The sequence below is a fragment of the Equus asinus genome, chromosome 17 (genome assembly GCF_041296235.1).
Source record: "Equus asinus isolate D_3611 breed Donkey chromosome 17, EquAss-T2T_v2, whole genome shotgun sequence".
Classification (NCBI taxonomy): Eukaryota; Metazoa; Chordata; class Mammalia; order Perissodactyla; family Equidae; genus Equus; species Equus asinus.
The window spans coordinates 41,369,215-41,394,843 of NC_091806.1; the positions used below are offsets into that span (position 1 = coordinate 41,369,215).

General features: G+C 35.8%; 1 protein-coding gene across 3 annotated transcripts in view; it reads left to right on the forward strand.

Annotated features, from left to right (window-relative positions):
- Positions 1–8,799: 8,799 nt before the first annotated feature.
- LOC106822082 (organic anion transporter 7-like) overlaps positions 8,800–25,629 on the forward strand; it is a 42,102-nt gene continuing 25,272 nt past the window's right edge. For all 3 annotated transcript variants that reach the window (XR_011495138.1, XM_070488048.1, XM_014827102.3), the window contains exons 1-2: positions 8,800–9,397; positions 10,086–10,189. Coding sequence is in view for 2 of the 3 variants with exons in the window: in XM_070488048.1 (XP_070344149.1) it covers positions 8,996–9,397; positions 10,086–10,189 (506 nt within the window). In the remaining variant the exon portion in view is untranslated. The remainder of the gene's footprint in view (positions 9,398–10,085; positions 10,190–25,629) is intronic.

The following is a 25,629-nucleotide window of genomic DNA, read 5'->3' on the forward strand; positions in this document are numbered from 1 at the left end:
GAAAGAGAAACAGCTACTTCTGATGAGTTGATGGGCTCAATCTGGATAAAGTAAGTCACCTCGGGGGTGCACCACCATGAACTCTGTTCCCCCTCCATTTGGGGTCCTCCCTCTCTGAGAGGAAGCACCATCTGGCTGATACAGCACCCAACAGAGTGGAAATAGTTGCAGGACTTTTACCTGGAATCTTGGAACAAGTTCATTGGTTTTTCTGTGTCTGTGTCTGTCCATCTCTGTGTGTCAAAATGGGAATAACTTTAAACAGCTGACAAGATAACCTGGGTGAATTTAAAATTACAGTGGGCACTTTGGGCTCTTTTTGAGCCTTCAAATGAAGGAACAAGGAAAAATCTTTAATCTTTAAAGAGCCAAGAGCTCCACCTTTCGAGCTAAAGTTTCCAGAAGCTGTAAATAGTTACAGAAAATAGCAGAAGCCTACCAAGCTTGTTTTGTGTTCTGAGGGCCTGACTTGATAATTATCAGGTTGTAGGGAGGGGTCCCAAAAATACAGTAGGACAGAAATGTGGATGCATCCTATTTTGTGTTCAGTGATGGTCAGACAGAAGTTCAGGTTGTACTAACATTTGGGGCTAAGGGTCCTAGCAAGCTGCCATTGGCATCAGGAGAAATACTTTGGCTATCGGAAGGAATATTCCATTAGATAAGATCACTTAAAAGTACACTTAAATGTAAAGAATTAAATTCTAAAGGAACCTTATTGAAAGTTTTGTTGCAAAAAACTTATAGAAAATTGTTATAAATGGTACCTAAAATAAAAGCCATGGTTTTATGGATATCCTGTAATCTACCTTTGAAAGATGGCCCAAAATGAATCTCTTCCAGAGTTAACAAGACTCAGAGATTTTTGGGAAACTGCTGTTCTATACAGCCAGGTATAGTTAAATGCTCATCCTGACTAAAACCTGACAAGATATTTGAAAGGATTTACCAACTTATGATCAGGAATTTGGCCAAATTGGAAGCTGATATTCAGAGCCTGATAGGAATTTTCTTTCCAGGCCTTCTTCCCTAAGTTAAAATAAAACTAAGCACCCAGAGGGAAAGAAGCAAATTAGAGATGATGCACTTGGACAGGTAGATCAACTTATAATGTCATTTAAGTTGCGACCCAATTTCTGAGGAATTAAGAGCAATTGTCCTTAAAAAAAAAAACCCTTGAAAGACTGGAAACTCAATTCTAGAGACAGTCCAGATTCTACTCATTTCCCTTATCTCAAAGAGCTTGCAAACCCTCCAGGGACTATCCAGCCCATCACTAATTCCTAAGACTGAAGAAAGAAAAAGGAAAAAAGCAAAGAAAAAAAGAGGGTCCATAAGAGCACCCTCACCAAAAATCTAGCATCTTGAGTGTCTTATCCAAAAATATTAGTAAAAAGACTTAAAACAAAATTTGGATTCAGGGCTGGCCTGGTGGCATAGTGGGTAAGTTTGTGCTCTCCACTTAGGTGGCCTAGGGTTTGCAGATTCAGATCCCAGGCTCCAACTACACACTGCTCATCAAGCCGTGCTGTGGCAGTATCCCACATACAAAATAGAGGAAGATTGGTGCAGATGTTAGCTCAGGGCCACTCTTCCTCAAGCAAAAAGAGGAAGATTGGCTACAGATGTTAGCTCAGGGCCAAACTTCCTACCAAAAAAAAAAAAAAATGGATTCATAACTAGGGAGCCTTGTATTACTGTACCTCATTCATGGCAGTAATTTTAAAACAATAATTGTAGAGTCTTTGTGTATGTGAGTCTCTCTCTATGAATGTATGAGATATCTTACCTCCAGATGGTATAATTTATAAAGAGCTCTGTTCAATTAAGTTAAACACTTATGTGAATTATTTCTAGATGCAATAGCAACTAACCCAAATGTCTTTCAAGTTAATGTGATAAAATTAATCATTGATAAATGAAAGCTTATTTAAGATTGTTGGTTTTATTAAAATGGACATGTCCTCAGAGTTATCAGCATTGGATATGATGCAGACATGCAACCTTTATTCTATGTTTATTGGTCAAACAGGCTGATATTATCTTTATTACAAAATTGGTTAGCAAAAATAATAACTTAAAATGATAGCTAATTTTGTCTAATGTCTCATGAAGTTTTATAGGCAATCTGAATAATTATTAGAAACAAGTAAACTAGATAGATGTGAAAGAATAAAAGCATTTGGTGAACTTTTTAACAATAATTATACGTTGTGGCATGTATACTTAAGATCCAAAATTTCTCTGGTAACCTGAAACTTTGAAGTTTTGCTAGGTGAAATTAAATGATAAAAACTCACTGAATATCTGGGTCATTTTAAAATAAGATATCATATTAAAATATTATTGCTAAACACGTCTATCTACTTTTTGCTTCTTATTACAAGGAAAGTAAAATATGTCTGGGTTTATTAGTACAGTTTTCTTAAACTTTTAGTCTACTGTTGATAAAGAAGTTATAGAAGGTTTTTACTTACTTTTTAGTAAGTCTACCTAAAAGAAATTCTATGTTTTGTCAAAATAATTTCCTATGTTCAAAAAGCTGAGGTCTCTTTACCAAGAAAATGAAGGTCTTTAAAAATTTGTTTAATTTTCCTTGTTTGCCATAACATCTTCTGTTGTCACTTTGATTAAATGGATAACTGAGCATTGTTTCACAATAAGCATTTTTTCCTATTTGACCAAGTTTTTAAAAACCTTTTGATATTTTTTGATGATCTTCTCCCAGAATTAAAGTCTTTCTTTTGACTTAAAAAAAGGGGAACTTTCAGAATTTTCAATCAGCCCTGGTACTTCTCAAAGAATTTGTTATCACTTTCTATAAAGAGGACGATATTAAACTAACTAGACTTATTTGGTATATTAAATTACATGAAAAGTATTATCAAATAAATGATGATAAACTTTCCTAGGTTACATTGTGTGGGTAAATGTTATTAATATAAGTACTTTTAAAAATTATATGACATTTCTGGAATTCTGATCTGTCCTGCTTGTCAGTCATAATTCTATTTTATTTTCTCAAAGTGTTGTATATCACAGAAATAGCCAAGTGTCTTTGTCAAGTGCCATTTTTGAGCATTTTGTTATTTTCAGACAGTTGTTTTACTCTGATGTTTTTGCAAATATGTTTCATCTTCCAAAATGAAAGATCATCTTCCAAAATGAAAGAGAGATTCATGGAAAGGATTCTAACACTTACTCTAGAATATAGGTTTCTGATAAACTTTCAGACCATAAAACTGAACTGGGTAGGAAATTACAGAACTCTAATGGAGAAACTGATGATTTCAGGAAACTGCTAACAGAAGGTTAAGATCAGGACTGATTACACAGGACTGAATTAAGTGATGAGGAAGATTGTCATTTTTATGAATTCATTTGAGATACTGTTGATTTTTTGAGATTTTCCAGACTTTTTTCCAGATTTAAGGAAACCTTTTTCAAGATTTAAGGAAACATTTTTCTCTTTCTGTTAAGAAAATTATACCTTTGTAAGCAAAATTGAAACATTCATCTTTTTCTCCCTACCTGATTTCTCCAGAATTTGGAAACTGTTAGTGAGTGGGTATTGTTTTCATGGCAATAAAATTATTTACATAAGTTCAATAAGAATCTGTTCTACTTATAACAGGACACAAATGGGAATGTTGGTTATATGACCAAGTCTTTTACTGGAATGCCATATTTGGGAGAAAAATTCAGACTCAGATATGACAAGACAGCTTTTGAGGAACAAGGGTTGACTTTACGGAATAAATACACTTGGAAATAACGGTCTGGTACCTTGCTTACAGGGTTCCCAGCAACCTTACCAGGTGAGTAAAGAAGGTCACTTCCCTGGCGAGTACTAGGAACCTCAGGATATTTTGGGGAACCTAAAGAGAAGAAATGAATTAACGCAAATCTGTAGGTATTGCAGGCAGAGTCTGACAAGTCCTTGGCTTGGCTTTCCTGGCCCCAAGCGGCATTTAAAGTCCAATCTGTGATTCCTTATTAAAAGGTCTAGCAAACCAAATTTAACAGGAGCCTATACAGCAAGAATAAGTATATAATTTGGCCAAGTTTATTGAAACTAGGCTTATTTTTCCAAGCAATTGGTCTTAATTTGGCTATGTATGGTAAAAATGAGGGTGATTTTAGAGAGAAAAAATTATGTTTTAATAGAAACTACAATACACATTCAAGAATATTAATTCTAGCTCTGTTAATTATCTGTGAGGGGTTTTTTTTCCCTGTTTGTTTGCTTGTTTTGGTGAGGAAGACCAGCCCTGAGCTAACATCTATGCCAATCTACCTCTATTTTGTATGTGGATGCCACCATAGCATGGCTTGATGAGCAGTGTGTAGGTCCATGCCTGGGATCCCAAACTTCAAACTCCAGGCCACCAAAGCAGAGAATGCAAACCCAACCACTATGCTACCTGACTGGCCCCAGAGGTTTTCGTTTTCTATCTGTAAACTGGACTGCATCCTGAGTTCTTCCAGTCTCCTCAAATATCTGACTACAAACCTCCAAACTAACGCTTTCAATTTTTTTCCCATTGTTTTCACTTGGAATCATTGAAAACTGGAACCACCCTTTCCCCTGAAGCCCTGCAAACTGAAGCTGGACAACTTAACAGAAACTCAAGAGACATTCATGCCTCTTTCTGTATAAGCCACTAAAAAAGATACCTGAACATGTGGTGACATCATCAGAGACATTTTAAACTGCAAAAGATGCTTTGACCTTAACATCTAGAAATCTTCTTGAGTGGCTATACCCTGGGCTAAGAAACTGGTTTATAATTTGCTCAAAATGTTAACCTTGTTTTTCTTTTCCTTCTCTAGAAATGCTTCTTATTGACTACCTGGTAACTTGCTTACACAATATAGTCCTAACATTGGTCGAAATTTCCTCTTGTTCCAGGAGACCCCAAGGGAACTGAAATTAAGGAACTAGACACTGTCAGATATTACTCTACATCACCTATGTCTTGGAGACTGGGTCTTATTAAAGTCCTGCAGAAACAAGCATCCAGAGGACCAACTCCACCCCTCCCAAACCAGGCCCTATGGACTACTGCTGGTAACCTACTCTTCAGCTCATCTACCAGAATGCCACAAGAAATGGGAATCACACCCTAAAAGAACATTGTAACCACGATCATCATGACCTTGGCAGGTTCCATACTTCAGACACTGACTTCTCACTACCTAAATCTTATTCTTGTGAATCTCTAACCAACTGAAAGTTACTTTTCAGGAAGTCATGAAAGAGATGTTCACCTCTGACTAGGATTCTTACGTCCTAGACACACTTGTTTTGATAATTGCTGTCTTTGTCATACTTTTCAATTTTTTATAAATCAGCTGTGCACTCGGCAGACCACTATGAGGGTTGAACCATTTTCTTTTCAAGTACCAGATAAGTAACTCTACAGCCTATTAGTAGTTTTTTAGAACTACTCCTCTAACACTCATGATATCATTAAGATAACGGCTTCATCTTCTCCCTGAAAAACTTGACTGGCGTACCAAATGATAACTGTAATCTGTCCCAGCAACAAACATAAGCTATAGACTGAGGCTACTTCATCCTCACTCCCTCATACTCCATATGTTTATATCCACGGTGACACTTTGTTTTCCTTTCAAATATTTCCATAATTTCAAAGGAAAGTTTCCTTGAGCGCTCTAAAGAAGTAACAGACTTATAGTTAAGTAACACAAAAGTTCAGATGCTTGCACCAGGAATCCGGACAGTATGTACCTCACCTCATTGTATTTTTTTGTGGGTTTGATCATCAGTGTTGGTCCTACAATTGCCTGGTTACTTGGCTCATACAGTGTTATTGCCTTTTGTGGTACCTGACTATACCTACATTTATATATGGCTTAGGAGAAACCCAGCATTGGACAAGTTTTCTTAACCTTTTTTCTAGAACTAAGAGGTCTATGCTGGGTGGTGCTACTAATTCTTTGCTGGCTTCCAAGAGGTTGACACCTTATATTTCTTTGGGCAAACTTTGCTGCCTTGGTGGGGTGTTGCATCCCACAAGCACATGATAAGGAATCTCTCTCACACTTTGGGGGTACTCGTCAATGAAATGGCACAGGCAATAGCAGCCAAAAAGAGAGCATTAGGTTTATTGGCAAAGGTTGTCCTGGACAATCAGATAGCTTTAGATTATATCCTAGCTAAACAAGGAGGAGTTTGTGCAATAGCTAACTCATCATGTTGTGTGTACATCAACAGCTCATCAGAGGTTGAAATTCACGTAGACAAAATCAGAGAGCAAACTACATGGCTACAGCAGGTATCTCCAGAAGAACTGGGTCCAGACTGGTTTTCAGGACTGTTTTCTTGGATTCCCCAAGGAATTAGATCTATTTTTTCAGGGACTATTAACATTTTGCTTGTCCATACTTCTTATCCTTCTGGTTGGATAATTGATTGCAAAATGTGCCTTTTGATGTCATACCAAAGCTGTTGAATAAGTGCAAAAATTCTAATAATGCAAAATGTCAACCTGAAGCTGGAAGCAAGGGAATATTTCGAAATAGGTGCTAAACAGTTCCATTTTTCTAAACCAGATCTACCCCCAATTCAGCAGGAAGTAGCTAGATTGGTCATCACTCTCAACCCCTCAAGAATGAAGAATGACCAAAGAATATGAGGGATTGAAACCTGTAAACAGTTAGCTATTAATGATTAAGTAGCTACTAACTAAAGTTTTTGTGGTTTTTTTTTTTTTGCAATTACTAACTATAGCTTTTAGTTCTTCATCTACCCATCGTTAACCGTGTTGCTTAGGCAATATATTAACCAGCCCTCATTTGGTTCCTATAGATAATATCTCCCTAGCACCTGGGTCATCATGGCAGTGGATGTTGAGCTGTTTTTCAAGATTTAGGACCCCCCCCCCCCGTGTCCAATTCAGGCCAATTGAGACCACCAACCCATCAACTGGGCATATGCAGGTGCTTGTTAAGTGACATTTTTGATGTCAAGAAGCTAAAAGCTCCACTCTCAGATCATAGGAACATCAAAATTTTGTGAACATACGTTTTATGAAGAGCCATGAAGCTGGACTACACTCGTTCTTATCATCACTTACCTCACTACTCCTTACATACAATCATCTGCTCCCACACTTCAGACAATCTTGTCCCCTACCCCATACATATCCCCAAGTCCTCGTTTTCAGGGAGGCAGATCTGAGATTGATTCCCCACCTCCTTTCTTGGCTGCCTTGTGATTAAACCCTTATTCTTTGCAAAATCTTAACCTCAGTGATTGGCATAATCACGTGGCAGGCAAAATGAACCTAGTTTGGTAACATTGTGTTCTCTCAAAATCTTTAAATGCAAGTTGCAGCTGACAACCACCAAGAAAATGATCTCCCTAAGACTGGAATGTCAGAGAAGGAACAAAGAAAATGATCAACTTAAGTACTGTGAACCTGAAGACATGACCTATAAGTATCACAGGAATTAAGCAAAAACATCATGACCTGCAGATATCACACAGAAGAACAGAAAAAAGCTTTGAGAACTACAGAGCAGTGGCTGATGATGCCATTAATGCCTTAATTTTTTTTTTTCACATCTCTCAGTCAGGCCAAGAGTTTTAATAAAATGGAGAGAATTCATAAAATAAAGAAGTAACAAGCCCAAAATGCCCCTCATGACAACAAATCAAGATTTAATTACAGTTTCAGGCCTCTGAGAAATGTGACCTTTAAACAGCCAATCTGAAATTTCCTGAGCACAAGTAAGGTAAACTGCAAGATACAACTCATGACAGTTCCCTTTCTCCCCAAAAGATGTTCTGGTCCAAAATAACACTTTCTTTTCTCTTGCTAATCGTGTCCTTACCCCACCCTCTTTCCTATAAAAACTTTCCATTTTGTGTGCCTCCTAATAACTCCTTTCTAGTAGCTGGATAAGATGCTGCTTGATTCATGAAGTGCTTAAGAAATCCAATTACATCTTCAAATTTACGCAGTTGAATGTTGCTTTTTAACAAATCATATATGAATTATATCTCAATAAAGCTGCAAATAAAGAAATTTTCAGCAGATGATTTAGTGCTAATTATTATTATTATTACTATTATTAATATTATCATCATCCCATATTTTCTCTTCAATTCTTCCCTAGCACACTGTGCATGTACCAGATAGGAATTTTGTGATATCAGAGTGTAAGTATTTATTCAATTCTCCCTTACTTGCTGAACTTTAAGAGTTCTTGTCTGACACATTACTGTATGCCTAGGAGCACAGAAAAGGTCCTCACAAATCTTATCTGAATGAGTCAATAAACCAATACAAATAAACCTCTATATGAGCTTACCGCTGGTTTACTCTTCTGGTCTCCATCACTTTGCCCCTACTTCCAGTAACTTACTTTCAGTGTGAATGTATGGTATGATTAGAACTGAAGTAGAATGTCACTTATGAAAAGGGAAGGATGGCACCATATTTCACTCGCTTTAATTTAACTCAGTATTGTTTTTGTTAACTCTTTTAGTCAAAATTCAGTACTAAACAAGCAAAATGCTTTCTCTTCTTTTCAAAGAAAAATCAAAAAGCATTGCATTTTTGAGTCTCACCAATTAGATTTTCTGAAAGAACTGTATAACAGGTAGCAGGTTTATTTTAGATTGTTTACTAAGATTCTGTAGATCAAAGTCCAATGCTGACTTTGAAGTTCTGCTGAGAACAAGAAATTTTACAAAGTACATTATTAACAGATTTAATTGTTAACTTCTGGAAGAACCTCATTAAAATATTTCTCTCTATAACTAATGAGAATAGCTACTAACCTGACCCTAAAACACTGTGGAGGAACAGTGTCCATGGCCCTGCTTTGGAGGGGATACGGGGCCAATTGAGGAGAGAGTGCGGCCATCACATACTTAGTGTGGAAGGAAACATTTTCTCCCCTTGAACTTTTCTAGATACAGTCATTTTGCCTAATCTTGGGGATCACCTGCTCAGCCTCTATGGCCTTTCAGGACCTCCTGGATCAAGTTGGAGGTCTGGGGAGATTCCAGATCCTTCAGATAGTTTTCTTTTGTATTTCCAGCCTCATAGTGTACCCTCATATGCTATTGGAGAACTTCACTGCTGCTGTCCCTGGTCACCGCTGCTGGGTCCACATCCTCGACAATGACACTGTCTCTGTTAATGGCACTGGGATCCTCAGCCAAGATGCTGTCCTCAGAATCTCCATCCCATTGGATTCAAATCTGAGGCCAGAGAAGTGTCATCGCTTCCTCCACCCGCAGTGGCATCTCCTTCACCTGAATGGGACCTTCCCTAATATGAGTGAGCTGGACATGGAGGCCTGTGTGAATGGCTGGGTGTATGACCAAAGCTCCTTCTCTTCCACCATCGTGACTGAGGTAAGAGACCCCGTGTAAGTCCTGTGAGTTCAGAGTGTGGGTATTTAGAGGTAGAAAAAATAAGGAAAGTGCTTTAAGACTTTAGTCACTACGTAAGTGCTGATTCTTCACTCTTTCAGCAAATATTATTTACTTCTCTCTTAAATGCTAGCCACTTACATAAATAATAATACTAATGAATTCAAAACTAGACTTTCACCCTGCTATTATATGCTTTAATTCTTGGAAAGACAAAATTTTAAGCAAGTAATTTTCTGTAATGTGTTAAAAATGTTATGCTAGGTCCGTATTGCTTACCATTTGGTTGGAAATTATAAGTATTTGGGAGATCGATGAAAACCTCAATGCTCAGATTCTAACCCAGAACAGTCAAACAAGGTCTATGATGAAATTCAACCATGAATAAAATTTGAAAACTAGAATAATTGCACCCTGAGGCCAATGTTGAGAACAAGTTAGCATGGAGTAAAACAGGGCATTAATAAAACCTGCAGTTTTAGAGGAGGCTTCCAGAAACATTATGTTTAAGCTGAGATCTAAGTGAGATGGTCAGCTAATATAGAAAGGGAAGCTGGAAAGGAAGATAGGGGTCCAATATACTAAAATACACAAGTAATATTAAGGTCTTTCTACTGTGGGGTTAAAAGCTGTTGTGGAGCTCTCCTTTGCAAGTTTCTTTCTCTTACAGTGGGACCTGGTATGTGAATTTCAGTTACTGAACTCAGTTTCTAAATTTTTATTCATGGCTGGAACACTGGTGGGAAGCATCATATATGGCCATTTATCAGACAGGTGAGTATCACTGGATCACAGCTTTTTTTATTCCTAGGTATTTTCACTATTTCATGAATCATTCGTTCGTTAGGAAACAAATATTGCAAATTACACTCTTCTAGAGCTGGCTTGGTCTCCACTGTTCTAGAAATACAATTGAAGTATTAATCAGTATGGTGAGTGCTATTTTTATAACATTGAGCTTGGTGTCCAGGACACAGTAATGACATTTCCATCAAATGTGGAACCACATCAGGACAGGATGTAGAGAGGAGGTGCTAAAACATGTAGGTTAGAAATATGAGAAAGTGTTACCCACGGGAATGAAGAAGAAAATATTTGATGGCATGAGATTCAGCCTGTTTGAAGACACAGATATGGAAAACTGCTTTGTTGGCCTTGGCCAGGGGTCCAGTGTTCAGTCCTTCATGGACTCTGTGAGCTGAATGGTTGTGGCTTTCCAATGAATGGTCATCTTGGTCTAGTTGCCCTAGTGTGATGTGTATATTTTCCTATAAAACCTGTGTGGTATAGAGCAATGTGTACTGGTGGTGTGTGGAAAAATTATGCCAGTAACTTTAAATTTTGGTTTTGCAAAAACAGGTTTTTAAAGTTAAGATTCACAATTATGTAAAGTAATTAATCTAATCATAACTGCTGTCACAGTTTTTCATGTGAGAAGTTTGGGGTATTCCGTGCTTGATAGTACCTCTTCTGAAATCGGCCTCTTCTGAAATCATTGCCCACACCCAACCACATCTCTCCTAAGGGAGGTGGAACACACGAGGTGCCCTTGCCCTTCACCAGCATAATATTAACTGTTATCTCAGCTAAGAAACGTTAACACTAAATATATCACAGTAAATGTAACATATAAATGAGTTCAGAGACAGAGTGTTTATTTTCAGCAGTCCAGTAACCCAGTCTTCTGTGAAACTATCATGAGAAATTATAGATATAGCAATTTTTATAGAATGCAGCATAGTAGAGGTGTGAGGTGGAAGGGGCCTGTAGCAGATTACAGTGGAGATCTAGTTTAAATGGAGGGAGCAAGATAATCTAAGCAATTTTAAGTTCATTAGAAAGCTAAGAGGAAAAACAAAAAGATTATATGCAGGAGAAGGGCATGAAAAAATTTATACTTTTTAAATAAAACTCTCAACTACTTATAATTTCCAAATACTGGAAATAATCCAGAAGTCTACCAATAATAGAATAAGATGCAGGGTATTCATATAATGAATTCTTTTTATTTATTTATTTATTTTACCAGAAATGGCCTTTATTATCTTGAGATACTTTCCTTCTATAACCATTTTATTGAGAGTTTTTATCATAAATGTATGTTGTATCTTGTTACATGCTTTGTCTGCAATTATTGAGATGAGCATGTGGTATATTTTCCCCATTTTGTTAATGTGGTAATTGACTGATTTGAGGGTGTTGAGCTATCCTGTGTCCCAAGTATAAATCCCACTCAATCACGGTCTATGATCCTTTCAATGTATTGCCGTATATGGTTTACCAATATTTTGTAGAGGATTTTTGCATCTGTGTTCATGAGAAATATTGGCCTGTGATTTTCTTTCTTTGTGTTGTCCTTATCTGGTTTTGGTATCAGAGTGATATTGGCCTCACAGAATGAGTAAGGAAGCATTCAGTGTTCTTCAAGTCTTTGGAGTAGTTTGAAAGGATAGGTGTTAACTCTTTGAATGATTGGTAGAATTCTCCAGACAAGCCATCCGGTCCTGGACTTCTGTATTTTTGATTACTGTTTCAGTCTCTACTTGTGATTGGTCTATTCAGAGTCTCTATTTCTTCTTGATTCAGTTTTGGGAGGTTGTATGATTCTAAGAATTTATCCATTTCTTCTAGGTTATCCAATTTATTAGCATATCATTTTTCATAGTATTCTCTCATAATCCTTTGTGTTTCTATGACACCCATTGTAATTTCTCTTCTTTCATTTCTAATTTTATTATTTGAGCCTTCTCTCTTTTTTCCTTAGTGAGTCTGGCTAAGGGTTTGTCAATTTTGTTAATCTTCTCAAAGAACCAGCTCTTAGGTTCATTGATCCTTTCTGCTGGTTTTTTTTCTTTTTTTTTTTTGTCTCTATTTCATTTCTTTCTGCTATAATTCTTGTTATTTACCTCCTTCTGCTGACTTTGGGCTTTGTTTGTTCTTCCTTTTTTCTAGTTTTGTTAGGTGTACTTTAAGATTACTTATGTGAGATTGATTTTTCTTGTTTGTTGAGGTATTGCTATGAATTTCCCTCTTAGAACCTCTTTTGCTACATCCTATAAGAGTTAGTACAATGTATTTCCATTTTCATTTGTCTCCAAGTATTTTTTATTTTCTCCTTTGATTCTTTCATTGATCCAATGGTTGCTCAGTTGTTTAGTATCTACATATTTCTGAGTTTCCAGCTTTTTTCTTGCACTTGATTTCTAGTTTCATACCATTGTGATCAGAAAAGATGCTTGATATGATTTCAATCTTCTTAAATTTATTAAGGCTTACCTTGTTTCCCAACATAGGCTATATCTTTGAAGATGATCCATGTGCACTTGAGGAGAATGTGTATTCTGCTGTTTTTGAATGGCGTGCTCTCTATATATCTCTTAAGTCCATCTGCTCAAGTGTTTCATTTTAATCCACTCTTTCATTATTGACTCTCTGTCTGGATGATCTATCCATTGCTATAAATGGGGTATTCAGGTCCCCTACTATTATTGTGTTGCTGTCAATTTCTCCCTTTAGGTCTGTTAATAGTTGCTCTGTACACTTTGGTGCTCCTGTATTAGGTGGACATATATTCATAAGAGTTATGTCCTCTTGGTGGAATTTCCATTTTATCATTATATATTGCACCTCTTTGGCTCTCATTATCTTTTTTTATCTTGAAGTCTGCTTTGTCCAATATAAGTAGGGCAATATCTTCTTTCTTTTGTTTTCCATTTGCTTGGAGTATCATCTTTCATCCCTTCACTGTGAGGTTGTGCTTGTTTTCAGAGCTGAGGTCTGTTTTCTGGAGGCATAATGTTTGGTCTTGACTTTTAATCCCTCCATCTCCTCTGTGTCTTTTGATTGGAGAATTCAATCCATTTACGTTTATGGTGACTACTGATATTTGAGGGCTTAATACTGCCATTTTGTCTCTTGTTTTCTGCTGGTTCTATATTTTCTTTGTTTCTCTTCTCTTGAATTTCTGACTGCCACTTCAGTTTGCTTGTTTGTTGTGATGGTTTTTTCAGTATTCATTTTATGATTTGTGACTCGGCTCTGGCTTTTTTGTTTAATGGTTACCATGAAGTTTGTATACAAGATCTCTCCTATGAGATAGTCCATTTTCTGATATCCTCTTATCACCATTAACCTAAGCATTCCATCCCATTCTCCGTCCACTTATAAGTTATTGTTGTCACAACTTATTCTATTTTGCAATGTGAGTTTGTGATTAAAATAGAGTGTTTAAAGTAATTTTTGATGCTTTCCTTCTCTTTATCTTTTATTTTGTGTTTAAGTGTTTGCCGAGTTGTTCTGATAGAGAGCTGCAATTTTCTCTATTTATACCCTGCTCAAGGCTTTGCAAACCTTTGTCTTTTTGTTTCAGGTATAAGGGCATCCTTGATCATTTATTGTAAAGGAGGTCTGGTGGTGATGAACTCTCTCAGATTTTGTTTATCTGGGGAGATTTCCTTTCTCCATCATCTCTGAAAGGTAGTTTTTCTAGATAGAGTATTCTTGGCTGAAAATTTTTATCCTTCAGTATTTTGAATTTATCATTCCAATCTCTCCTAGACTGTAAGGTATCTGTTGAGAAATCCACTGAAAGCCTGATAGGGGTTCCTTTGTAGGTTATTCTCTTCTGCCTTGCTGACCTTAATAGTTTTTCTTTGTCATTGACTTTTACTAGTTTTACTATTATATACCTTGGTGAAGCTCTTTTTGCACAGATGTGAATAGAAATTCTATAGGTTTCATATACTTGTAAGTCCAGTTTTTTCCCCCAGGTTTGGGAAGCTCTCAACTATTACTTCTTTCAACGAGCTCTCCATTCCTTCCTCCCACACTTCTCCCTCTAGAATACCTATAATCCTTATGTTGCATTTCCTAATTGAGTCAGATATTTCTTGAAAAATTTCTTCATTTTTTTAAAGGTTTAGTTAGTTCTCTCTCCTCCTCCATCTGAAGCATTACTATATTTGTTCTCTAAATTGCTAATTCTGTCCTCCAAAATGTCAACTCTGTTTTTAAGTTTTCTAGATTGTTTTTCATTTCATTCACTGTCTTCTTCATGCCTAGAATTTCTTTCCTTTTTTTCTTGGACTTTCAGTCTCTTTGGTGAAGAATTCTTTGTGCTCATTAGTTTTATTCCTGAGTTCATTGACTATCTTTCTGAGTTTTCCTCTAACTTGTTGAATTTATTTATGACAATCATTTTGAATTCTCTGCCATTTAGATTGTAAATTTATGTGACCTCAGGATTGTTTTATGCAGGCTTGTCATTTTCCTTCTGCTCTGAAGTGTTTTTGTACTTCTTTATAGTGTTTGATGAAGTGTTCCTTTGCCAGCTCACGGTGGTATTATCAGGTCACAGATTCCACCTGCCACCTCTGGGTGGGGGCAGGAGCTGTGTTTTCAGCACCTATCACATCTATGGGAAATTGTGCCAATAGGGATCTTCTGTGTTTTCCCACTGGCTTCAGTCACTTGGCAGGTCACACACACATGCACTGTTGCTCTGGTGTAGAAATTCTGCCTTGGCCTGGGACCAGTCAAACAGATACACTAGATGGAAGTGGCACTTTCTTTCATGAATGTGGGCCTGCTCTAGATTCATGGGCAGTTTTTCTGGTCTGCTGTGCTTGGTGGGGCACCCACATGGTGGCTGAGCCATTCCACTTCCTTTGGAGCATTTCTGAGGGCTGGGATGCAACTCCTAAAGCAAAAGTGTTCTTGTGCAGACCTGCCTGCTTCCCTGTCTCCTTTTATAGTCACACAAAGGCTGCTCTGTGAAAGCCCAGGACCTAGAATGCCGCCAATGGAGAGTTGGAGGGGATACACACACCTCCTTCCACTGCTTTCCAGGAATCCAGTACCCCTACCTTCAGAGGTATGGCTTCATGGATCTCTTGCACATCCTATTGTGCTTTGTAGGGAATCTTCTGTGGGTTAATAAATGTCCACTTGGTTTTAACATGGGGGATGACACTAAGGGGACAGCTAACTTTGCCACTCCTCTGAGTATTTATTTGAAAAGATTTTGATATACATTAAGCACTGCTGAAGACATACAATAGACTATATAACACATAAAGGAGAAGCTCAGCTGAGACTCTTCGGGAAATTAAGACATTCTAAAACAGCTATATGTAAAGGGGAATTTGGAAAACCGCATGCAATGGTAGGTAAAGCACATACTCGGAAAAGACATGAGAATATCTACAGCTTTCACCTCAGGTTGATACCTACCCACAGTGCAACCCTAGCTAAGTCTTTAAGGAGTGCCCTAAAACAGAACCAATCTGCAAACACTGGGAGACCTCTGGGCATTCAAGAAAATCTCTGTCAAAATTTACCTGAAGATAAGCTAATAGTTTTTCAGAATAGTTTGGAAAATTCTAAAAAAATAGACTATGGGGGCCAGCTTAGTGGCATAGTGGTTAAGTTTGCACTCTCCACTTCAGTGGCCTGGGGTTCACAGGTTCGGATCCCAAGCACAGATCTAACATTGCTGGTCAAGCCATGCTGTGATGCCATCCCACATAAAATAGAGGAAGATTGGCACAGATGTTAGCTCAGGGCCAATCTTCTTCACATACACACAAAAATTGACTACTAAACTCTTCAACACATAAAAAACAAATGAGCAATCCCTGGAAAAGAGGTGAAATGTGATTTCCAGAGTTACCACACTATAACAGTCAAACGCCCAATATTCCACAAAAAATAAAAGTCAGAAAGCATGCAAAGAAATGGAAACATGGCCCTTTAAAAGGGGGGAAAAACTGACATGGAGTGTTCATGAGTAAGTCTAGAAGTCGGACATCCAGACAAAGACTTTAAAACAACTGTCCTAAATATGTTCAAAAATCTCAAGTAAAACACGTAAAAAGAACTAAAACAACTCAGGAAAATAATGCATGAAAAATGAGAATACCCACAATGTTATAGAAATTATAAACATGGAGCCAAACAGAATTTTTGGAGGTGAAAAGTATAACTGAATTGAATTTTTCTTTAGAGTGATTCAACAGCAGATTTGAGCATGCCAAAGAAAGAGTGAACAGGAAGATAGGGCAGTTAAAATTATCAAGTCTGATGCACAGAAAGAAAAAAGAATAAGGAAAAGTAAACACAACCTAAGGGACTTATGAAACATCATAAAACACACCAATATACTACTTAGTGATTTATCAGAAAGAGAAGAGAGAGAGAAAGCAGCAGAGACATTGTGTGAAAAAATGATGAAGAAAACTCCCCAAGTTTTGTGAACAATATCAATCTACAAATCCAAGAGCCTCAAGGAAATCTAATAGACTTTACTCAAGGAGACCCACACTGAGATACATTATAATTAAAATGGCAAAAATGAAAGACAGCATCTTGAAGGCAGCAAGAGAGAAGCAATTCATTGCATACAAAGGCTCCTCAATGAAATCATTTGTTGATTTCTCATTAGAAACTTTGGAGGGCAGAAGGCAATGGGATGATATATTTAAATACTGAAAGAAAAAAACTGTCAAACAGGAGTTGTGTATCTGGAAAAGTATCACTTAAAAATGAGCTAGAAACTATGACACTTACAGATAAGCAAAAGCTGATATAGTTAAATACCACTAGACCTACCCTAAAGAAATGCTTAAAGGGATCCTTACATTTGAAATAAAATGGCAATAGACAGTAACTCAAAGAAGAAATAGATATGAAGAAAAAAGGTCTTTGACAACAGTAAATACATAGGCAAATATAAAAACAAGTATTAATGTAATTTTTGTGTATAAATTTACTTTTTATATTCTAAAGGATTTAAAACACAAATGTGTTAAACTCATTTTAAATCTATGTTTAAATGTCTAAAGATGTAGCTTGTGATATCAATGACATAAGCAGGGTGAGCATATTATTATATAGAAGTAGAGATTTTATGCAATTGAAGTTAAGTTGGTATTAATTCAAACTAGATTACTACCACTTTAGGATATTACATGGTATCACAGGAAAAATACGTATAGAATATACAGAAAAGGAAACAAAAATGGAAACAAAGTGTATCACTACAGAAAATGTCAAGATAACAAAAAAGAAGTCAGTAATGCAGGGAATAAGAAACAAAAAAGTCTGTAAGATGTACAGAAAACGAATAGCAAAATAGCAGAAGCAAGTCCTTCCTTTCAGTAGTTACCTTAAATGTAAATAGGTTACACTCTCCAGTCAAAAGGCAAAGAATGCAGAAAGATTAAAAATATAGAATCCAACTATATGCTGTCTGCAAGAGATTCATTTTGGATCTAAAGACACAAATAAGTTGAAAGTGAAAGGATGTAAAAAGATATTCCATGCAAATTGTCACCAAAAGAAAACTTGGTTTGGCTAGTCCTAATATCAGACAAAATAGACTTTAACTCAAACACTACTATGCAGAACAAAGGAGGAATTTGTATATTGATTTTCATAAAGTAAATTCAAGAAGAATATATAACAATGATAAATATAGATGCATGAAACAACAGAGCTCAAAATATAGGCGGTGAACACTAGCATAGTTTAAGGGAGAAATATACAGTTCTATAATAACAGTTACATAATTCAATACCCCACTTTCAATAATGGACAGACCACTAGACCAAAGAGCAATGAGAAATACAGAACTTGACCACTATTAAACCTACCAGCCTTAACACACATATATACGATATCCAACAACAGCAGAATACACATAATTCTCATGTGCACATCGAATATTCTCCGGGGTAAACCACATTTAGGACACAAACAGTTCTCAAGTGAAATAAGACAGACACAAAAGGACAACTATTGTATGATTCCATTTATATGATTCCACAAATTCAAAGATAAAAAAGGTAGATAAGAGGTGACCAGAGACTAGGGGGAAGGGAGGAAAAAGCAATTATTGCGTATTGAGCACAGAATTTCTTTGGAAGTGATGAAAAAGCTTGGGCAGTAGACAGTAATGACGGTTCCACCACGTTGTGAATGTAATTAATGTCACTGGTTTATACACTTAAACATGACTAAAAAGGAAAATGTTATTTTATATATATTTTATTGTAATAAAAGGAAATGCAAAAATTAATATAAGAAGAAAAAACAATTACAAAATTGCTAGATACTGTATGTGGCTCATAAAGCATAAAATAATAATTATCTGGTCCTTTACAGAAAATATTTGCTGGCCCCTGGTGTAACAGCACTCTGAGGCTCTGTGTTGATTATTTTAAAGGATTGTTTCTCTCTCTTCCTCACCTTCTATAACTTCTATTGCTCTGTCTTCAAGTTCACATTGTCTCTCTCTTATGTAAGCATGGCTCTTAATTCTATACAGTGAATTTTTATATCAGAAACAGTACTTTACCAGTTCAAGAATTTCAGTTCTTGTGGATTGTTTCTGTCAATTTCTCTGCTGAGAGTGTGTATTTCTGAGCTGTGATTTTCATACATCATATTTTATTTACATCTTTGAGGATACTTATACTACCAGCTTAAGATACTTATTGGTTAATTCCAAAATTTATCTCATCTCAGGAGAAGATTCAAGTCATTTTCATTCTTTTCAGAATAGGTTTCATTTTCTTGGTTCTTCACATGTCAGGAAATTTTGAATTGTATCCTTACTATTATGAATATTAAGTTGTGGAAATTCTGGATTCCATTATTATTCATCAGTAATACTGATTCTTTCATTTTAGTGAGCAATTTTCATGCCTAAGGTTGAAATGCACTGTTTCTTATGTGACTGGACTCTCTTCAGATCTACGTCTTTTGCTGACTTGCTTTGAGCTTTTTCTGGACATGAATGTTTCAGGAGCCCATCAGGGATGTCTGGTAGACACAACTGAGAGATCCCCTCTTTGCCTCTTTCATTTGCTGGAACCCTCACTGTCTTCAGTTTTCCCAGTCTCCCACAGTCTGTGACCTGGCTCTCCAGACCACAAGAAGGCAGGTTTTGCACATGCACCGAATCACTATACTTACTGTGTGGATTCCACCTTAGTCCAAGTTATAGCCATGGAACTGGGATCTTCTTTACATTGATCCCCATCCGTCTCCTCTGAAAGAGCATCCACTATACACCACAGTCTACCTGCTTCTGTTACTCTCCAATACTCCAATACTCTTTTTTGGTGCTTGCTTTTTGTGTTGTGCATAGGCTTTCCACTTATTCTCTGAGGGAGTGGAGGGCAGGCTGTAGAGTTTAAGTCCTTTATTCCCTGAACATGAAATGCACACATCACAGGACTTTAAGAGTAGTATTATGATAGAATCTCTTAATCTCCAGTATTTTCATTTCGTTGGTAATTAACTGCGCAAGCAAAAGTGGTGGTAGAGACATCATTTAAGAGGCTTTCCAATAACTCTTAGGAAAAATGATGGGGATTTTAATTGGGAAGGCATCCAGGAATATGGTAACATTGAGCTGGATTGAGAACCAGCTTTGTAGAAAGGTGCAACAATATTTCCTGATGGTTTCAAATGTTTAAGAAGGAGGTTTTGATACAGCAAATGGAAGATCAAGGATGATATCTATATGTTCAGCCTGAACAAATGGATGAATGCTGATACCGTTAAATAAAATGAGGGAATAGAGAAAAAGGAGCACATATGGAAGAGGAAGCTAAGACTTCTGTTTTGAACAAAATAAATTGGAAGTGCCTATTGGTCAAGCAGCAGATGTCAAGTAGTGGAAAGCAACATTAAGAATATTGATCTGCTTGAAAACAATCTAGCTAAAACTTAGCGTTTAGCCAGGCTGATATTCAGTTTGTAAATATCCAAGCAACAATCCCCTATAAGCCATCCACTAAAAGGGGAAATATAGGGTCCAGCAGGCATACTCTATTTGACCACTTCCATGTCAAGACCAATGTCCATTATTAATGGTCAGTGAATCTCACATATTGGTTGTTAAACATTTGGAATATCCCTTCTGTCCATTAGAACATCCCTTTAAGCCAAAATTTGTAAATATGCAGCCTCATCGTTTTCTCTTGAGGCCTCACTCCTTAAAAATGTTGAATATCTGAGTGTTCAGATGTAAATAAAGCAATAAAAAACTTCATGGTTTGAAGCTCTCAAACAAACCAGACCTCATCTTTGCTCCATTGCAGGGGCAAGAACCATTCTGGTACCTTTGTACAAACAAGTTATAAAAAATTTTGGTGAGGGTGACACAGGGTGAAGACATGGGCTTCTGGTACTCAGAAAACTACCTTGGTGATCACAGTCTTGTGCTAATTGAGCACTAGTCTGAGTTTAGACAAAACTACTCAGCATCAATTCCTAGGATCCCTTCCTTTTTGCATATCCAACACAATATCCCGACTTCCCTTATTCCTCGAGTGACTGGTCATCCCATTTGCCTGGTCACTCTAGGCTTAATTATTAATAACATCCCTTTTCAGTCTCAAAAGTATCCCATCGGGGATAATAATTTTATGGAAAGGACAGAGGACTCTTATATCTCAGAGTTTGGAGAAAGGCAATCATTGCTAATGCATTCAAGCCTTTTGATAATGATGAACAATTTATTATGAACCCTCATGTAAGACACAGACTTGAGAATATAAATAATTTTATATATAAATATAAATATAATATAAAAATTATTTTCTGCCTAGCCTCTTTCAGGATCATAGACACATTATATAATTGAGGTAAAGAGGAAGAAGTGATGAGCCATGCTCACTGTCATAGAATAGAAACTGTTTACTGGTGGCACTTTGCATAATGTTAGTAACAAAAGCCCTTCCCCGTTCCTGCTTAATATTAAAAAGACTCTCAAAATGTCACTTCTTCCCAACTTGAGCTATAGATTCAATGCAATCAAAATCAAAATCTCAAAAATTATTTTGTTGAAAAGGGGTGATTGGGCCCACATGTGAGGTGATGGACTATAATTAGTTTTTGGGTGGTGAACATGATGTAATCTACATAGAATTTGAAATATATTATGATGTACATCTGAAAGCTATATATTGTTATAACCCAAAGGTACTGCAATTAAAAAAGAAAGTTAAAATAGAACTACCATATGATCTGCAATTCCACTTCTGGGACTATACCTGAAGGAAACAAAAACACTATCATATGTCAATTCATATTTAAAAGTCTTCTTGATAATTTATTTTCTTTTGGCGAACTTGCTTAATCCTATTTCATAATCACACTTTTACCTGATAATATAGCTGATGCATAACAAACCAAGAATAGGAAAAGTGTTATCTTCACAATGTTTTTGTTCACTTTTGCCTGCCTTATTAGTATTACATTTAACCTGAACTTTCCTTGTATGAATCCTTTTAAGTCAATTGTAATGTTGTGTCAGTTAATTTGGCTAGAAGTATATACATAATTCACAAATCCAAAAAAAAAATATTTTGTAAATATTGACAACTAATTCTAAAGTTCATTTGGAGGCACCAAGGACCCAGATGCCAACACAACATTAAAGAGGAAAAATACAGATGGAGGAGTGACACTACCCGACTTCAAGACTTACTATAAAGCTCCAGTAATTAAGACAGTGTGGTATTGGTGAAAGAACAGACAAATAAGTAAATACAACAGTATAGAGTGCACAGAAATAGACCCACTTAAATATAGTCAACTCATCTTTGACAAAGGAGCATAGACAATACAATGGATCAAAGGTAGTCTTTTTGACAAATAGTGCTGAAACAACTAGATATACACAGGAAAAAAGTGAACTGAGAAAGAGAACTTACACCTTTCACAAAAATTAGTTCAAAATGGATCACAGACCTAAATGTAAAACACAACAATATAAAACTCCAGGAAGAAAAAAGGAGAAAATCTAGATAAGCTTGGGTTTGGTGATGACTTCTTAGATACAACACCAAAGGTATAACCCAGGAAAGAAAAAATTTATAAGCTTCACTTCATTAAAATTAAAACTTTCTGGTCTATGAAAGACACTGTCAAGAGAGCGAAAAGACAAAGCACAGACTGGTAGAAAATATTTGCAAAAAACTTATCTGATAAAGAATAGTTAGCTAAAAAATACAAAGAACTCTTAAAACTCAACAATAAGAAAACAAAACAAGAAGCTTGATTAAAAAATAGCCCAAAGACCTTAACACAGACCTCACCATCAGCAAACAAAATGCAAATATGTATTTTACTTTTTTAACCTTTGGTTATTTTCTGACCAAAAAATTGCCATGTAAAAATTGAAATATGGATAAAAATTTAAAATACACTTTAAATTGTCCTTATTTCACATAAGGACAACTGACCGGACTCTTCAGAAGGTAATTTCATGCAAAAGGTAAGTGGAGTGAACATTCTAGATTTTAAAAGACTGACAAAACAACAACAAAATGCAATATGTAAACTCCAACTACATCATGGATGGAATAAAGAAATATAACAGCTAGAAAGAGATTTTGAGGGCTTTTGTGGCATTTTAAATATGGTGTAATAGATGACATGATGGAATTATTGTTAGTGTTCTTAGGTGTGATAATAGAATTGTAATAATATCAGAAACTGTCCTTATTCTTAATACATGCATGCTAAAATCTTGAGGAATAACGTGTCATATGATTTGCAACTGCCTTTCAAATGATTCAACAAAAAAAGTGTGTGTGTTCACACACATTCAAAGAAATAAAGTCAATGAAGAAATGATATCTCATGCTGAATATGGTTGAGGTTTACACCAGGATTCACTACAGTATTCATTTAAACTGTCTTTCATTTTTGAAAATCTTCAAAATAAAAAGTTGTTGGGAATAAACCCACCCAAATGGGAGCCAACATTAACATCAACTGTTGGATTTACGTAGATCACAAATACATGTTTTAAATAAAATTAGGATATGTGTGATATGTGTATGTGTAGTTGTGTAACCTCTTTTAACATATTTGTTTATAGATATATATCACATTTCTTTTCAAATAAAATATTTTTTCAATTAAATTTGGTAACATACACAAAAAGAAATACACACAAAGCTTCTCTAGCCATCTTTATTAAATATCGTTATAATCACAGCATTATTGTATTAGTCAAAGTAACTTGTTGCAATAAAAAATCCAGAATCCTGATTGGTCACCTGAATAAAAGAGTGACTCTCATTGATGTCATAATTTGTTGTGGGTGAGTTGACCATCCAGGCCACCATTTTCTAGGCAATGACTCCGGAAATAACTCCTTCCATCAACTGACTTTTCATCAAAAGTTCTTTGTTTCCAGCCATGTTGTCAGATGGAACGAGTAGAACTAAAATAGGTCTTATATGGACAGACCTGGAATTGGCCTATGTCACTTCTGTCCACAGTACATGGTCAGCACATAGGTGCATGGAGTCTACTAAATTTTAAGACTTGGAAGTATAGTCTTCCTCTATGTCCACAAAAAAGAGAAGCAATGATGAACCTCTAGCCAGAACACTCAATCATTAATGACAAAACAGCCTTTATATATTGCACTACACAAATTTCTATTTTTTGGCATGTCAAGAACAGATGGTTAAATTATACGTCTCATTATATGAGACAATGTCCTCATTAACTTGGCCATGAATTCTCCTCATATATGTATGTATAAATCTGTTTCACTTTTTCTCCGTGTTCTACTCTCATTTCTCTCCTCCAAAAATAGGGATTATTATAATGTGTTAATGACATTGTTAAATTTTTGTGTTTTCACAAAACAAATGACATTGTTTCACATATATATGTTGTAATTTACATATTATTTAAAAGTGTTATTTTCTCATTATTTTTTCTTGTACAACCACCAGTATGTTTTTGAGACACATACACATTCGTATGTGTAATCCTGGTTTATTTTCCTAATTGTTAACATAGTGCTCCACAGTATGGCTCATCATGATGTTCTAATCCTTCTTTTGGGAAAGGACAACCAGATTTCCTTCAAAGGCCTGATAACACAAATGTCACTACATTTCACAAATTTATCTGAGACCTTTTTGTATGAGTACTTTATGTATTATATATATATATAAATGCTTCTGTTCTAAATGAGCAGGCTTTCTCATAATCACCGCTACATCATTTCCTTAATCATAGCACTTCTTTGTATAGATTCTATTTCATTCAGAATTGGAACACAAATATAGGACTAAAGAATATATTGTATAATAACTCAGAATATAACATATTTAACAGTTGTATTATAATATAAGTATAGTGTGAGCAAAGTAAAGATTACAGAGCAGTTTCTCAGTCCCAATTTTTGTCCATTTATTAATATTCCTGGTCATACAGAATCAGCAAACGTGCTTTAGTCCAAGCTGTCTCCAGAAAAACATCCTTTTCTGGAATTCACATATAACATTGTGTTAGTTTAAGGTGTACAACATGAAGATTTATACAGATATATATATTGTTAAATGATTACCACAATAGGATTAGTTGACACCTCTATCACCTCACATAATTACTGCTTTTTCTGTCTGGTGAGAACATTTAAGATCTACTTCCTTAGTGACTTTCAAGAATATATCACAGTATTGTTAACTGCAGTCTCCATGCTGTACATTAGGTCCTCAGAACTTATTCATCTTTTAACTGAATGTTTATACATTTGACCAACATCTCCCCATTTCTCCACATCCTCCAGGCCTGGTAACTACCATTCTACTCTCTGTTTCTATGAGTTCAGCTTTTGTTCATGGTAACCACAATGGAAAAATCTACAGTAATTACACAAATAAACATGATAAAGAAGGTAAAGCATATTGATACCAAAATATCAAAACACAAAAGATAACACAATGAGAAGCAAGGGAGAACAGATCTACACAAAAGTCAGAAAACAACTAACAAAATCCTGATAGTAAGTCTTTACTTACCAATAATTACTTTAATTGTAAATTTATTAAATTCTCTGTTCAAAAGACACAGAACGGTTGAATTGATTAAAAAACTCAATGGTAAACAAGATGAACAATCCAATGACATGCTGCCTATAAGAGACTCATTTTAGCCATACATACACAATCAACTGAGAACAAAGGCATAGAAAAAGATTTTTCAAGCAAATGATAACCAAAAAAAACCAAAGGTAGATATACTTATATCAGACAAAATAGACCTTAAACTAAAAATGGTAAAAAGAGACAAAAAAAGTCATCATACTATGATAAAGGGGCAATCCATCAAGAAGACATGACAGTTGTAAATATTTATGCATCCAATGTCAGAGTACCTAAATATATAAAGCA